This window comes from Rhinopithecus roxellana, chromosome 20 (assembly GCF_007565055.1).
Source record: "Rhinopithecus roxellana isolate Shanxi Qingling chromosome 20, ASM756505v1, whole genome shotgun sequence".
In the NCBI taxonomy this organism is placed as follows: domain Eukaryota; kingdom Metazoa; phylum Chordata; class Mammalia; order Primates; family Cercopithecidae; genus Rhinopithecus; species Rhinopithecus roxellana.
Window position 1 is genome coordinate 56,076,308 of NC_044568.1, and position 17,510 is coordinate 56,093,817.

A 17,510-nucleotide genomic window follows, 5' to 3' on the forward strand; every position below is an offset into this window, starting at 1 on the left:
TACGTTCTTGCCAGAACATTAGGTTTTTCATTGTTGCCACTTTAGTAAGTGTAGTGGTATCTCATAGTTCTAATTTTCATTTTTCCCATATGAATAATGAGCGAACTTTTTCATACACGTATCAGCCCTTTGGATATACTCTTGTGAGGTGCTTATTCATGAAATATGCCCCTTTTTCTCAGATGGATTCTCTTATTCTTATTGACTTGGAAGGATGGAGTTATTTTTTGGCTGAGGTCTTTTGTCAGATAAATTATTGCAAATATCTTCCTCTATTCTGTGGCCTTTTCTCTCCGTCTTCTTACTGTATCTTTTGATAAAGACCAGCTTTGAATTTTAGGGGAGTCAAATTTAGCAGTCTTCCTTCAGGGATACTGCTTTTGCAGTTTTGTTTAAGTAACCTTTCCCTACTCCTATGTTGTGAAGACCTTCTAGAAATACTGTTCTATCTTGTACATTTTGATCTATAACTGACTTGGTTTTTGCGTGTGGAGTGAGATAGGAGTCAGATTTCACATCCATCAGCGATGCTGAAATAAATTTAATAGATAGAAAACTGGTAAAACCAGTGGTCAGTATCCACAAGGCAATGTTCAATTGAATCTCCACAGGACACAATTTGCATTTCTAGGGACAAGAATAATTTGCATTATTCAGACAATAAAACGTGGAGAAACCATATAAAATCAGATAATCTGGACAGTTGATAACCTATACCCTCTCTATGTATTTTGTTCTTTGAATTCTCCTTTAAACAAGCTGGAACATCTTACTGGTTCCCTTGTTAATAAGATTTCTGATATATGTTCATTTTATATCTTTAGGAGAGTTATGGTTGTATCCATTTAAAAAGTGGTCATTTGGCAGTTCTAATTTCATCTTTGCTTTTTAATATTCCTTGCTCATCTTCTAATGCAGAGGTTTGTCATAGGCTATTCTTAAATCTTTGGATCAGGGTCACTAATCCAACCATTGGGGGCTGGGGGCTGGGGGTCAGAGGTATGAGATACAACATGGCTTCCTGTGAACCAGGGATTATTGGCAAGAAACGCAGTGATTGACAGTTCTAGGGAACCCATCACTCAGCTGAGAAATACAGGGACTTATTATAAGGTCCTTGCTCCTTCCAACACTAAACATTCTTTCAAAACTGATAAATTGAAGAGCACTCAAGTATTAATCTTACAAACTTGAGTTTCAACATAGAGTGAGTTTTTGCTGAAGGTAAGATAAACCTGTAACCTAGAGAAATGTGGGATAAATAGGACAGTAAAACACATTTCAAAAAATAACTGTAACTACCTATCTCATGACTAAATTATTTTTTTGTGTGTACTTTATTTGGGAATATAAAAGGTGAATAGCAATTTTTTAAAAAAAGTTCTGGGCAGATTGCTATATTCATTCAGATGAAACTTTTATTTTTCAAAATGTGATACAGCTGTTTAATTTTCACATTAACAATAGCCAACATCTGTGTGACTCATTCACTTAATTCTCTGTGTACAGAAAGCACATACTGTTTATATAAAAAATAAATTAAGCTTTAATAATGAAACATAAGTTTACAAACGCAGCTTCTTAAGGCCTAATGAAAAATAAGAAATGTGGAAATTTCCGAGAGGCATGATCACTGTGGAATCTGGCTATTCAAAAAGCAAATATTTTGAAAATTAAAAACCAGGGACAAATTATTAAGTATTTTTAAATGCCAATTTTGTAATTCTGTATAATTCCAAATCTAAGTATTAACTTTTTGTTGATTAGAAGATAGCTTTTATGGTTGGGTTCAAAAAGCTAAATGTCACACAGGTTGAAGGTTAAGTTATTTTCCTTTTAAAGTTAAAAGGCCTGAGGCCCTTTTTAGCCATCCTTTTTGCTTCCAAATACAATTCATCACTAGTGGCCCTAGATCCGCAATCTTAACATTTTATGCTCAGATACCTCTTAAGTGAATTTTGAAAATCTGTGTATCTTCTTGCATATTGCTATAGTGACATCTAAAATTTCTCATCATAAATAGTTGCAAAATGCTGGCATACTATAGACACTACATGTTTAAATAAAACTGTTGTATTCCTTTTTAAATTTAGCCCAGGAGGTTCTAAATATAAGTTATTTCATAGATACTTTGATCTTTTTAAAAATTTTATGAACAGGGCCATTTTTTTTTATGATCAGTCTTACCTGGAACAAGGCAATTTTTAGTAGCAGGGAATGCCCCACTTTTCCTTTTACTCCTTGAATTTGTATTTTCATACCACTTCTCCCTCAAAATTTTAGCCTAATAAATTTTTTATTTTTATGTTGTTTAATTCTATCTCTGTACCAAAGGTATTATATAGTATCCTATAATCTTAAGGCTGTAAGCCTTTAAAAATGTTCTTCTGGATTGAGCTCAATCAATAAACACATAGCACAAATTTCACCAAATTATTAAACATAGTAAAACTTCATTGGAAATGTATCACTTAACGAGATAAAGAGGGCTCTTCTTCACAATTATTTCATCTATGTGGATTGGTAACATCTTAAGATTGAGCCAAAGTTCATCATCGATTCTGTTTTCCCTTTTCAGTTTCATTTATGGAGGTGTTGATCCTTGTTCACATAGATACATCAGTGATAGCAGAATCACTGAATTCTTCCAACCCCTTTGTAGTTACATGCTAAGAGACTCAGAAATCTACAGGCTCTTCCTTCCAGTTTGTTGAAAGCAGAGAATTTGGAACCACCAGAAAATTTTGGAAAATCCATTTGCAAAAAGATTTGCACCCTGTTAAGTCTTTCACTTTCCAAATATCCACATTTTGAATTTTATACCTTGGGTCATGCTCTACAATAAGACTAGAGGTGGAGAAAGCCATATTTTCTTTTGTAAGGTGAGAAAAGGGCATTTTCTCAGGCAAGTGGGTCTTAGAGAAGAATACAACAGGAAGATGAGGCTCTGAGCACTGCTCCCCTGAGAGGACTGGAGTCTGTGTATTCCTTGGAAAGCTCTGGTATACTCCCAGGGGTAAGGGTAGCTTAATCTAAAGACCACTGGCCGTGGCAACTTAAGTTTAGATTTTAACTAGGTCAGAAAGCATACGAAGTATTAGACCATGTTGCCCGGCTGCCTTACTTAATAGAGCAGCAGGGCTTCAAATGTGTTCCACTATAGATAAGTCCCACGAGACACTTCTGGCAAAAGGATTCTGAGAACAAATGTGGAAAACAACACCCTCTACACCTTTCACTCCTGCACATCTAGTCTCACAGTAGAAAAACTGTTTAGCTTTTATAACCTACGTTTCCCAAACTCACAAGGCCTAACCAGCCTCCCCACTTTATTTTTCCATGTAATCACCAATATTCTAAATAACACGCTTAGGAAAATGGGGAACAAAAACAATGGAACACATATGCAGTGGTGGTTTTGATCTATAAGTGCTGCTTCCATCTTTCAGAACGTGCCTGTTCCGAGTCTTCTTGGCCTGGATTGCCTGTGCTTTAATAGTCATGTAGGAAGCATATCTCAGCTAGGTACTGAGGTTATGTAGCATCAAATAGACTCTGGAAACAGCCACAATACCATGTGTGCCTTTCCTGAGACAATCAGTCCCTACCACCACCAAGAACCAGATCAACGTGTTACTCTGTCAAGGGCAGGAGGAAGGAACCAAAGCAAGTACTTTCTAATGGTGGATTCCAGTTGTAGCACCAGGAGGAGGAGACAGTTTTAGGCAGAGGGTTCTTCCCAGCACCATTTATGTCATAATCCCCTGACAGCTCTTTGGCCATGCATGGGTTTTACACAGCAGCAGCTGGAGAGAAGTTTAGCTTCTGCTTCCTGTGCTGCCATATGTCAATTTCTTTGATAAGGTATGAAAAATCCATTTTGGGCAGAAAGGGGATGCAGGCCTTAGTACTGTGGCTTTAGAGTAGAATGAAGTGGAAATTGAAAGGAGGTAATGACAGCAACACCTGAGCTCTACTGTGTAGAAGTCATGACAGAGCTGAGGGGTTGGGGGAGTGCCAGGAGCAAAAATAGGTTCTGGTAGCTACCTGGCCAAAGGTTAATGGGGCCCTGGCTGCAGAGTGCCTGTAGCACTCATCCTAGTGCCTTTTCACCCAGCCTTTCTTGAAAGTTGCTTTGAACATCTGCCACTAAGAGGAATGTTCTTTCTTCAGTTGCTGACTGCCAAATAAAATAGCAACTCCCAGTTGGAGGAGTAACTGGAGTAATAGCACCCCATAACAGTCCTTCCTTGGCCAGACTGCTGTTCCCTGTATTCCTGGCTTCAGGCAAGGTAAATACCTTTCTTTTAGGAGCTCGTGGATGGAGATGATTGATGAGACCCATAGCTTTTTATTTTTTTAACATCGCACCCCCAAATCTTGGCACTGTATTTGGCATGTGGAGGTGATCAGTAAGTTTTTGTAGAGTACGGGACCAGAGGGTCTTCTGGTCTGAGCCTGATTTGTTCTGCCCTGCTCTTCAGCAGTACATGCATGCTAAGCCCAGCATTTCAGATAACAAGAGGAGGGCCAGATGGGTTTCTAGGGGCCAGTTCCATCCACATCAAGCATCAGGCTTACTGCTGGTTTGTTCTTCCCCACCACAGCCATTGCTTTTCACAGTTACACCCGTTTTCCCATCAGTTGTAAATTCACTCATTGAGAAGTTTTGACTCTACCAACCACCTCCCTTCCCAACCCAGCACTCTCCTCTCCTTTAAAAAGCCATATTACATCACTGGTATCTATTAATATCTTAAGATGCAGAGGTGTGAAGCCCTCACCAGCCGCACATATTATCATGAACTAGGTAGGTTTGCCCCAAGGGAGATGGCTGCATTTGAAATTTTCTGTAACACCCTAATGCTTAGCCCATTAAAGCTCAGCTTGCTGCTCCAGAAAAGTGGGTAACCCAGAGAAATTTCGCCATCAACCTAACTTTTGTCTACCTCTTTCAAGCAGCAATTGACCTCTTGCCTGGGGAGATGTGTGGACTGAGGGCCTTTCCAGCAGCCTCCCAGCCAGTTCAGTAGGGCCATGGGGGATTACTGGGGCCACAGCCTACCAGCAGCTGGCAAAGCCAGGGGCAAGTGAGAACCTGCCCCTGCAGCAGGGCTCTGGTCTCTCTGGTGGGCTTTTTAAAACAAAGAGGCCCCAAGATTCCCACCTCCATCCCAGTAACTCTAGTCACAAAACAAGCCCTCACCACTAATTAGAAATTGTCTTAATGAAGAGATCCCATCACTCAGCCATTTTCTTGTGGACTGCAGCAGGCAGCCAGTGGTAGTTAAAGTACATTGAACTGAGCAGGCTGCCTTTGGGTAGGGCTTCTCTTTAGGCCCTTATGGAATCATTTGCCTTTTAGTTAAAATCCTTTTCAGAATCTAATGAATAGTTTCTTACATTTCCAGCTCATCTTCCATGGACGTCAATTACCTGGATCATTAGAGGTAGAATCTTCTTGGCCGGAAAAGAAATCCTGTTCACTGTGTACAGGTTGTGCAACAGAAGGCTTAACTGATCAAGGTTTTCATTGCTTTTATTCAATGAGGTTTGGAACATGAGAGGCCAAAAATGAGGAGCACATTTTGGGGAATCCTCTATAAAGAATATAAGTTAAGGAAGTTGTCCAAGATGAAAACAGTGACAGGAAGTTACCCCAACTCATGCCAGCTGGGTCTTCAGAAATGTCACCTTGATGGCAGGCTTGAAGAAAAGATGTCACAGATTAGCGTCTTCCCAGAGTGTGAAGAGGGCACATTCTCCTACATGCAAACACACATGTGCACACACAGAATACCCTTACACACATTATCCAGCTTCTATGAGTAAAACTTGCTGTTGCTGACTCTCTTCTCTCTTAACCTGAAATAAAACAGATTTCACCATCAGCATTGGAGCATGAGAAATGCGCTGTGCATTGAACTCTGTAACATTTCTCTATCCATACATTTGCCAGTCATTCATAGCTGGATGGTATAGGGCTGAGTGTCAGAGAGGCAGGCTCCAAGTTCCTGGTAAGACATTGAGACTCAGAAAGGTTAAATCTCCTCAATGGTAAAATAGAGTAAGAGCTACTCTGCAGGCTGACATGAAGATTAAATGAGAATAATGTAAGCCAGGCAGCACAGTTTCTCATTGGTGGCTACTATTAGGACTTTTGTCTGGATGATTCTTAGTACCTTTAGACACATTATGAAATACTTGGCAACCCTGGCCGCCCCGCATCCCATTACATGCCTGTAGCACAACCAGAAGCATCCCTGTTGGGGGATCTTGACCCAATCTAGAGCCACTGGACTAGCCCATTCTTGAGAACACAATAAGGACTCCTTAAAAGTCGGTGGTCACCATTTATTTTCACTATTAAACTGAAGTGTCCTTCTAGAGGAAATAGTTCTACTTAGGGGAAGTGGCAAGCGCCTAAGGTATTACTTTAAATTAATTTATAGAACAAAGAGCACTAGAGTCAAGGGTACCAAAGGATTTTTTTTTTTTTTTTTTTTTTTTTTTTTTTTTGAGATGGAGTCTCCCTCTGTTGCCCAGGCTAGAGTGCAATGGCGCGATCTTGGCTCACTGCAACCTCTGCCTCCCAAGTTCAAACGAGTCTCCTGCCTCAGCCTCCAGAGTAGCCGGGATTACAGGCACCTGCCACTATACCTGGCTAATTTTTGTATTTTCAGTAGAGACTGGGTTTCTCCATATTGAGCATGCTGGTCTTGAACTCCTGACCTCAGGTGATCCGACCACCTCAGCCTCCCAAAGTGCTGGGATTACAGGCATGAGCCACCATGCCTGGCCCATAAGCCACCATGCCCGTCCAAGGATTTCTGAAGAAAACAACTCAGAGGGCTTTCCAGAAGCCTGGCCCCTGGTGCCCAATATCGCTGTGCCTAGAGACCCCCAAAAGTTTGCAGGTGGAGGGGCTGACCTACCTCTTGTTGCATTTCTCCTGGTACAGCTGGAGCTGGTTCTCATTAACATTGAACTCTTTAACCAGGGCATCCCGGTTGGCATTGCGCAAGTTCTGGTGTGTGTCATACAGAAAGAGCTGGTTGTTCAGTTCTTCTTGCCGCCTCCTTAGCTGGCGACAGGAGGAGTAAAGTTCCTCTTCGCTCTCCTGCAGGATGTGGGGGAGAGAACAACCATGTGGTGACTACACCTTCCAAACCAAAATGTGAACATGGCATCTCACAAGCACACCTGAAGGGAACATGGGGCAGAAGTTTTGCAACTTGGATTAGCCCAGAAGAGCCACAGCCTATTTGAACCAAAGATAAAACACAATTATTTATAGTGTGGGAGGCACGCCGTCTAAAAAGTGCTTGCTCTTTACACTGTCGCTTTATTGCAAAACATTGAAATAATTACTACCTTGCCTGTAGATCCTATTTCTTAATCTAATCCAGTTTTCCCTTGGTCTACATGTCACCTTCTGGTCTTTAACTGCAAAAGCATCTAAGCAGCTGCATGCTTAAAGTGGAACCCAGCAGAGGAGAAAAAACAGCATGAGATGAGAGCAACAAGGCAGGCAGGAGGCAGATAATTTAACATCTTTTAAGGGTCTTAAAAGGCAAGGTAACAAGCTGCAACATGGATGAACCTTGAAAACATTATTCTAAGTGAAAGAACCCAACTCTAAAAGGTCACATAGTGCGCGATGCCATTTATATGAAGTGTCCAGAACTAGCAAAAGCATAGAGACAAAGTAGATTAAAGGTTACCAGGGTCTGGGGGATGGAGTGAGTGGCAGCAGCTAATGAGCATGAGATTCCTTTTTAGGTGTTGGAAATGTTCTAAAATTGATTGTGGCCATGACTGTACAACACGTAATAGGCTATAAACCATTGAATTGTACACTTTAAATGAGTGATGATATGATATGTGGGTATATAAATTATCTCTCAAAGCTGTTACCCAAAAAAGCCAAGGTATCATAAATTACACCTTGCAGAGATGGGCATGTGCCTCACCTGTAGCCAGTAATGATTTCTACTTCCCCCACCAGTACCACCTCCAGGCACATGACCCAATCAAGGCCAACTAGACGCATCCGTGGGACTTTCATTGGTGTTCTGGGTAGAGTTTCTTTTCTTGGGATCAGGTGAAAGAGTGAGTGTGGTCCTGTAATGGCCACATTGCTATTGTGTCAAGAAGTTGTGAATGTGCCAAAAAAAGGAAAACAGCCACTGTGTGAGCACAGAGATTCAGCCATGACTGAAACAAGACCTACTGCTAACCTTTTCAGTTGCAGGAGCCAAAATAGTACATTATGCTAAGGGAGACAAAAAGATAAAACCCACTCAGGGTAGGGAGTTTGGGTTTCAGTGCTAGAGGGAGGATGAGGATGTTGTATTTCATCTGTTTCAGAGGGTCACTGACTATTGTGTGAAGCTTGGCTTTGCAGGAGGTCAAGTCAACTGGCCTTTCCTGATGGAATTCAAGTGAAAGACTACTGTGCTACAAAAACGTGTGTCAAGGTACACAAACAAGATCCTTTGTCATTTACTTTTAGAAAAACATGGACTCAGACCATACTCTGCAAGGTTTTTTTCCTACTTTAACGACCTAACAGTCCCCAGGGTAACAGCTAGAACTGTGACTTTGGAGAAGGGGGAGAGAAAATGGTTATTCCAGCTGTTTGCAAAGGTTGAAGAGTAAGCAAAGGTAAAATGGGCTGTCCTTGGTGATTAAGTGAATGTGTCAAGGCATTGGGAAGAGTCAGCAATGACTTCACTTAAATGTATTCCCTTCCTAAGGGAATACATTTGGAAGACAGTATGGTGGTTCCTCAAGGATCTAGAACAAGAAATACCATTTGACCCAGCAATCCCATTACTGGGTATGTACCCAAAGGAATATAAATCATTTTACTATAAAGACCCATGCACATGTATGTTTATTGCAGCACCATGTACAACAGCAAAGACATGGAACCAACCCAAATGCCCATCAATGACAGACTAGATAAAGAAAATGTGGAACATATACAGCATGGAATACTATGCAGCCATAAAAAGGAATGAGATCATGTCCTTTGCAGGGACATAGATGACGATGGAAGCCATCATCCTCAGCAAACTAACACAGGAATGGAAAACCAAATACCACATGTTCTCACTCATAAGTGGGAGTTGAACAATGAGGACACAGGGAGGGAAATAACACACACCAGGGTTAGTCGGGAGATGGGGGAGGGAGAGCATTAGGACAAACAGCTAATGCATGTGGGACTTAAAACCTAGATGACAGGTTGATGAGTGCAGCAAACCACCATGGCACATGTAACAAACCTACACGTTCTGCACTTGTATCCCAGAACTTAAAGTAAAAATTTAAAGAATACAGTTCAGGGAAAAGTTAAAAAAAAAAAAAAAAAAAAAAAAAGAATAAAGTCGCCGGGCGCAGTGCCTCAGGCCTGTAATCCCAGCACTTTGGGAGGCTGAGGTAGGAGGAATGCTTGACCAGGAGTTCAAGACCAGCCTGGGCAACATAGTGGGACCCTGTTTCTATAAAAAATGTGAAAATTAGCCAGGCATGGTGGCATATCCTGTACTCCCAGCTATTCAGGAGGCTGAGGGGGTAAGATCACATGAGCCCAGGAGGTTAAGGTTGCAGTAAGCCACGATCATGCCACTGTACTCCAGCCTGGGTAAGACAATGAGACCCTGTCTCGAAAAATAAAGCAAAACGAAAACCCCATTTAAGTGTTAATTCTATACCGTGAAAGGTCTCTCTTTCCCTTGTCTGCACCTACAAGAAAATGGCTTCTATTGTTTTATTCTATATAATGAGTATTTGTCATTCAGGTGCAAGTTCAAAATTCACTTTTTCTATGAATGCTTCTATAACTGCAGCCCTTTATCACCTTTTCTGAGTCCCAAAATATTTACAGCTATATTACATACTGTAGTCCTGGGTACACTGTATAGATATGAAATAGAATGCACATTCAGAAAAGAACATAAAAGAAACCATTTACTGAATAACTCTACAGCAAGTGAACCACTCTTCTTGACTTGAGGAACCACCACTCTAGTCAAGAGAAAACATTTTGTAATACTTATTTCCTGGATTTCTTTTGAGTCTGAGTTTTCACTTAAAAATTTAGTTTGTTTTATTAGAAAATAAAGGAAGCCTTTGGTAATAAGTTTTACCTGGCCTGAGACAAAATCTTTATGGCATTCTCTGCCTTTAGTTTTTTTTCCTGTTTGTTGGGTGGGGAGAAAATACACAAAAGTAAAGTTTTTCCCCCACCAATACTTTTTAAATTGTTTTATATTGGAAGTTTAAGCTTACAAAAAAGGTACAGTAATAGTACAATGTTCTTACACACCCCAACCACCTAGACTCCACAGTGTTAACATCTCGCACAACCACAGTACAAGTATCAAAACTAAGAAATTAATATCAGTGCAATAAAACTACAGATCTTACTCATATTTCACTGGGTTTTCTACCAACATCCTTTTCCTGTTCCCACATCAAATCTGGGATCCCACACAACCCTTAGTCATTGTGCTACCTTAGTCTCCTACAATCGGTATGGTTTCCTCATTCCTCCCTCAGGACACTTTGGACGAGTACTAGTCAGTTATTTTGTATGAATGTCCAGCAACTTTGATTTGTCTGGTGTCTTCTATTTTGTTCGAGGAGATGCAGTTTTGGCAAGAATGTCACAGAAGCAATGTACCTTTCTCAGTGTCTCACATCAGGAAGGACATGATTTCAACATGCCTTATTCCAGGTGGTTGGTAACATTGATCATCTGATTAAGATGGTGCCTGCAGGGTCTCTCCGCTGTAAAGCTGCTATTTTTTTCTTTCTAATTGATACATTTCTTGGAGGAAGACACTTTTGGGACAATGGGAATATATTTCTCCTCCAACTTTCATTTAGCATTCATCAGTAGGTCTTACTGCAGCAGTTAGTGCTATGCCGTTTCAACAGTGATTTTCTAGTTCCCTCATTCCTTCAACATTTATTAATCAGAATTCGTTTGTAAGGAGGACTGTCCCTTCTCTCTCATGTATTCAGTCATTCACAGACACGTGGCTATTTCATTCCGTGTGCTAGAATCCAATATTATTATTTTGCTTTGCAAATTGTTCCAGCTGTGGCCATTGGGAGCTCTCCCTGGTTGGTTCTTAGGCCCCTTTGATGCCACCATTCTTTCAGCACTTCTTTATTTACTGAAACGTTAAGATGCTCCAGGTTCTTTTTATATGTTATTTATCCCAAGTCTGGAAATCAACCACTTGTCTAAGGAGCCCTGATTTCTTTTTATTGGAATATGATATTTGGCAATATCTGGAATTTAGAAACCAATGACTGGGGTGTCATTAATTCTAGGCACTCAGCAGAGTGAGCTAGGATATGTATTTGTAATAACATGTAAACACACACATTTATTCATGTAACTATGTGTGAATCTATATATAAGTATATATGTAACTTAAGTGAGTTTATATTGATACCTCCAATTTAAATCAAACATTAATTTTGGAAGAGTTGGTATAAATTTCTACTTGTTCACATGGTGTTTTTTAATAAGATTTTATATTTTTCCTTATGTAAGTTCTATACCTTTACTTAAATTACTCCTAAATGTGTTATAGTTTTTGTCAGTATCACAAATGGGATTTCCCATTTGTCCCTTCCTCCCACACCACATTTCTGTTTGTTACTTCTAGAACTGACAGAAGTGGTTACATTCAATAAATACAAGACAAACATCAGTCTCTTTAAAATTGAAGTCTTCTGTTTTGTAAACTATACAATCAGAATTTGTCTAGTTTAAATTTGTATAGAATAGAGATCACCTGACTTTTTTCCTACAATTATACTGATTATTTCATTTGGCTGATTACATTTATGGCATCTACTAGTTTATGTTTTCATATTTAATTTGTTGCTAACTGTGCCAGTGTTAAACCATCCTTGCATTCCCGGAATAAATGCTTAGTTGTAATATATTGCTCTTCTAGTAAACAGCTGGACATTTGCTTTTTTTTTTTTTTAAGTTAGTTTAACATCTATATTCACACATGACATTGATCTACGGCTGAATGAGGTTGGGCGAAAGCTAGGAGTATTTGATATGAACATTGTATAGCTTCAAGACACAGGAATGATTTCCATTGTTCTTTTTACTTCGGTGGAGTAAAATTGGAATTACATTATTTAAATGAAGACAAAACTAAGCTATAAAACCATCTAGATCCTAAACCTGTTTAATAGGTGTTTTAACTTTTCTACTGCTTTTCAGAATAATTTTAGCCTATTTACATTCTTTAAGGCAATCATCCATTTGCTCTACTTTATTATTTGGGGTTCAGTCTCCTTTCCAGTGTTTACCCTAACATGTTTTTCCTCTTTGTTCTTTTATTAAGTAGGCAAAGAGTTTAACTGGTCTTTTGGGGGCTGGACACAGTGGCTGACACGTGTAATTCCAGCACTTGGGGAGGCTAAGGCAGGAGGATCTGAGAGCAGCCTAGGCAGCAAAGCAAGGCTATGTCTCCACACACACAAAAAAATTTTTTTATTAGCCAGGCATGGTGGCATATGCCTGTAGTCGCAGCTACGCAGGAAGATCACTTGAGCCCAGGAGGTCAAGGCTGCAGTAAGCCATCATCACACCACTGTACTCCAGCCTGGGTGACAAGAAAAAACACTGTCTCAAAACAAAATTTGGCCTTTTTGATAAACCAGAATGTTTTATTCTTTCTTTTTTTTGATTTGTGTTTTATTCAGTTGGCTTCTATCTCTATTTTATTCCTTTGTTCTATTTTATTGGTGTTTTAAAAGTTCTTAAGATGAATAGTTCGTAGTACATATGTCTTCAGTCTTTGTGAAGTTTTTTTTTTTTTTTTTTTTTTTTTTTTTTTTTTTTGAGACGGAGTCTTGCTCTGCCGCCCAGGCTGGAACGCAGTGGCCGGATCTCAGCTCACTGCAAGCTCCGCCTCCCGGGTTCACGCCATTCTCCTGCCTCAGCCTCCCGAGTAGCTGGGACTACAGGCGCCGCCACCTTGCCCGGCTAGTTTTTTGTATTTTTTAGTAGAGACGGGGTTTCACCGTGTTAGCCAGGATGGTCTCGATCTCCTGACCTCGTGATCCGCCCGTCTCGGCCTCCCAAAGTGCTGGGATTACAGGCTTGAGCCACCGCGCCCGGCCCAGTCTTTGTGAAGTTTTAAGGCAAGCACTTTCCTCTTCTCAATGTAACTATGGCATAAATGTTTTACTTTTAGGTCATTTACTTGTTTTACTATATTTAGAAAATTATTATCTTCAAATCGTGAATAATTTTACCATCTTTTTATATCTTTCGAATCTTGTCAAGTTATAGCCAATGACCTATGAAATTATGATTTTTTTTAAAGTGTTAAGGTTTTCTAAGAAAGGATGCAATCAAATTTATAAAGTTTGAGAAATAGAAGAAAATAGTATATATTAGCCATTTGTAGGACACAATGTTGTATATTTCTTAAGGCAAATTATTTTGATGTTATATCTTCGCTGATTTCCTATATACTAGACTCTCCAAATTCTGAAAGATTTTTTCTTTATACAGTTGTCTTTGTAGGAACTTTTGTTTTATATACTTAGGTGGTATGCTATTTGCTAATGACTTTTATATCCCTTTAGAAAACAAGCAGTTTATCATTACATACTGTTCATCTTAATACACTGTAGTACTTCTGATCCTAAATTCTAGTTTGATGTTAACTTTTCCTTCCCAATTTTCCCAGTAACTCTTCCATCCATTCCTATTTGTTTTATTTACCTTGCCTTTAGGCCTATTCTTATAAACATTGCAGTTACATTTATTTTCTAATAGGAGGATTCAGCCTATTCACCAAATTAAATGTAAGTTCTTATCCATTTCACTTAAATACATTTTACTTTGCTTTAATTTCTTCTGATTCTTTACCTTATTTTTATTCTCTTTGTGAAGTTTATGTTGATCTCCTTTTTTCCTAATTTCTTCTCTGCTTTTCAATTCTGACAGTGGTTACCCTCAGTTTAACAATGCTAACTAAAATCACAGTTTCCTTTAATATCAAATGTAGCATTAACTCTCCCTCTGCAGTATAGTTTATTTATTGTCTGATTCCCTAGTCATCAAAGTTGAAATACCCTTTAGGATACCTTTATTTTTACCTTTCCGTGCCTGTGCTTTGTCGATACTTGATTATTTTTCAGCTTTTGATTAGCATTTTTCATTATGGTATATTTCTTCCAATTCAAAAATTCTTGTTTAATATTTACCATGACAAAATTTTAATCACACTGTCATCCTCCTGGAAGATGTAATTGTACTGCAAAATTAATTATCCACTGGTTTCCCTCTCTTCACCTCCCTATCTAAAAGTTTCTCTTCTGACTAAAATATCATTGATTCAGGGCTGCCTCAAGATTTCCCTTGAGTAGGATACATATCTAAAATATTGCATATTTTGAAATTCCTTGACATGTTGGGGGCTGGACACTGAATTATTCTGTCTTCCTAGTCCACATTCTACCCCTTTGGGGAGTTCTTTAGTTTTCAGCGCCAAAGAGGACAAGTCAGATATTAGACTTATACAGTTCCTTTATACACAACTAGTGTGTTGCAAGTCGAGGTTTTTAAATTTTTCCTTGGAATTTAACATTTTTACTAAAATATTACTAAGGGTATGGATGTATTTTCTATTCATCCCAGTGGGGCAACCAAGTGGGCCCTCACAAACAGCAGATCAGAGAAACACTTCCTTTATTCGCTGTTTCATTAATAGCTTTGCACCATCTGTTTCACTTTGTCCTTTGGGACATGCTTTCATATTAGGTCCTTGGCATCTGTCCTCCCAGCCCACCTTTTCCTTTCTTTCCATCTCATGGTGGGGTTGCCCTAGATTGTGAAACATTTCCTTCATATTATCTTTGGGGTCACTAATGCAGATCTCTTTACATACCGAATGTTTTAATTCAACAAATCAGGTCTTGTCTTTGAATTCTCCATTTGGATGTCTTTGAAAGATCCTATGAGTTATGTGTTACAATTCTCATCATCTGAGGCTTCCATTGGCTCAGTTTCAACTGCCAGCCACCTGTTCCAGGTGCGTACCTTAGTCTGTCCTCTTTTTCCACTGCATGCTCATGGTTTTGTCTGTTCAGTAGTCATGTCAAACTGTTGGGTCATGGATGGTAAACATAGCAGTTTTTGCTCTTTGGAGCCAGCACTGGGCAAACTGACCAGCTTTAGCTGATGAGGCATAAGGCAGGCCTTTGTGTCCCCCAAGTTCTCCCCAAGTGTGAGGAAATATTTCCCAACCTCAAAAACCAGGACCAGCTCAGTGCCAGAGTGCAGCTCCCAGTCCTGGACCTCCAGGATTCTAAAGTGTGCACTCTTCTACAAAGGGATTCAGGCATCTGATCTAGGATAAGCCTTAATCTAGTTAACAGCATCCTGGGTTTTCTTTCACTCTAAGGAAGGGCTTCTGTACCCCTTGCACTGTAGCTCCTACCCAGCACAAAACAGAACCCGGTTCACCCAGGATCAGTACTAAACAGGTCCTGGGGCAACCAGTTTTCTCAAGTGTGCCCTCCAGAAATGGCCGGTTTGCCCAGGGAAGATAATGGATAATTAAGCTTTCCTATTTTCCCCAGTCCCATTCTTCAGGATCTCACCATGTTAAATCATTCCAGTGAAGTCCTATTCCAGTTAATGGCAAGATTGGATGTAATACATCAACTTAAGAGAAACTATTTACTTTCAGAGAACAATTTGACATGCAGGTAAAAATACATGGTCCTTTTTTCTTTGATTTATTATTCCATTGCTAAATATCTAGCCTTGGGAAATAATTTTTAATCAGAAAATGTTACATGAAGACCTATATTATTTATAAAGTAAAAAACTGCCAATGACTTAACTCTCCATTAGTAGGAGAATAAGTGAATTAGGGACCCACACGTGATGAAACAGGCATCAATGGCTTTGAAAATCATTTCAAGTCGTCGGTGAAGTAGAAAAGGGCACCTGTATGAATCTGACTATGGAAATATCATATACAAAAAATCATAAGGCAATGGAAATCTACCAAGATGGTAACGGTGGTTAGATACAGGCTGTTTGTGAGGACTCTTTTCAACTCCCCCACCTTCCTTTCCTTACATCTTAAAATACAGTAGGTAATAAAATGGTGCTGAAAATACTCTTTATAAACTAAACATACTGCTAACAAAGTAAAGGACTGTGACTTGATAAAGTAATTGTGACATGTAAATGGCTTCTTCAGAAGGTGTTTAAAGTGCTTATTGACAGTTTTCTGGGGCTGTAAACTCTATCTCAGCAAATGTTTTATGAGTAAACTCCATTTTAGCCCTTACTGGATCAATCATTTGCTCAGAAAACGCTGTCTTGAGGTTGTTTACCAGAGTTTCTCCCTGGCTTCCAGAGGATGTGGTGATAAATAAAAGGTATGACCGTGGGCATTAAGGAGAAAGCCCAGGTCTACCGAATGCAATTCAGCTCGGCTTCCAAGAGCGACTTCTTATCCCAGTGTGGACAGAAATGCCAAGCTGCACCTGTGAGTGGCACAAAACCAGGTGACAGATGTGGAATTAAATGAAATCTCAAGAGCTAGCAGCTGAACTAAAGAACACTTTCAGAAAGAAGATTTGCGAGCATTGACTTTCCATTTAGAACGCCACACAACGCCCCTGACTCCCTACAGTGGCAGCCCCGGCATTAAGCTTCCCTCATCAAGGAAGTCAAATCTGCCTCAACACAATTTTCTTTTAAATATACTAATTTTCTCTGCTGCTGGTGATACCTAATCACTTAAATTATTTATGATGTTTCCGGTTGTTTACAGCAGCCTTGCAGAGCAGCTGAGCCTAGGCAAATGCTGCCCTACCACCATCTAAAACCATTTTTATCACTTGACTTTTCTGTGACGTGTCTGCAGAGGGGTTTTATGTATAGAGAGAACAGCACCGGTTCCCTTTCCCCAGGCAACAGATGTGCAAATCCCAGATCCTTTGGTGAGCTGGGAAGGGATAAGCTTAACTAAGCAAAGGGTCTTCGTGCTCACTGGTTTAAGGCTTCTGCTAAAGCCCAGGTTTTATAGTTTTACCATTCAGCTAAATTAATTGATCCCACTAATTCTATATCTGAGTATTGATCCTAAGGAAAGAATTCTGGCATAAAGGAGGAAAAGGGTACTCACCTAAAGCTGTGCATGATCGCCTTGTTTGTAAATGGATTCCATCTAAATGCTCGGCTTGAGGTGTGATTCATTTATGGTCATTCTACTTGATGGAAGACTCACACAGTCATTTAAATGCTGGTGAAGTTTATTTTAGGCCATTGAAAAGTGAGACTGTCTCAGGTTCTTCGGTCCCTAACAGCTGTGCTTTTTAAGTCTCTCAGCAGTTTTTCCTGCTCTTTCTTCCCTTATTTTTTTTTCCTTGAGACAGGGTCTCACTCTGTCACCCGGGCTGGAGTGCAGTGGCACAGTCTCAGCTCA

General features: G+C 39.7%; 1 protein-coding gene across 2 annotated transcripts in view; it reads right to left on the reverse strand.

Moving 5' to 3' along the window:
• Positions 1–1,399: 1,399 nt before the first annotated feature.
• PLCG2 (phospholipase C gamma 2) overlaps positions 1,400–17,510 on the reverse strand; it is a 193,446-nt gene continuing 177,335 nt past the window's right edge. For both annotated transcript variants that reach the window (XM_010375145.2, XM_030924434.1), the window contains 2 exons: positions 6,936–7,120; positions 1,400–5,865 (listed from right to left, as the gene is read on the reverse strand). In XM_010375145.2, the coding sequence (XP_010373447.1) occupies positions 5,823–5,865; positions 6,936–7,120 (228 nt within the window). In that variant the 3' untranslated portion in view covers positions 1,400–5,822. The remainder of the gene's footprint in view (positions 5,866–6,935; positions 7,121–17,510) is intronic.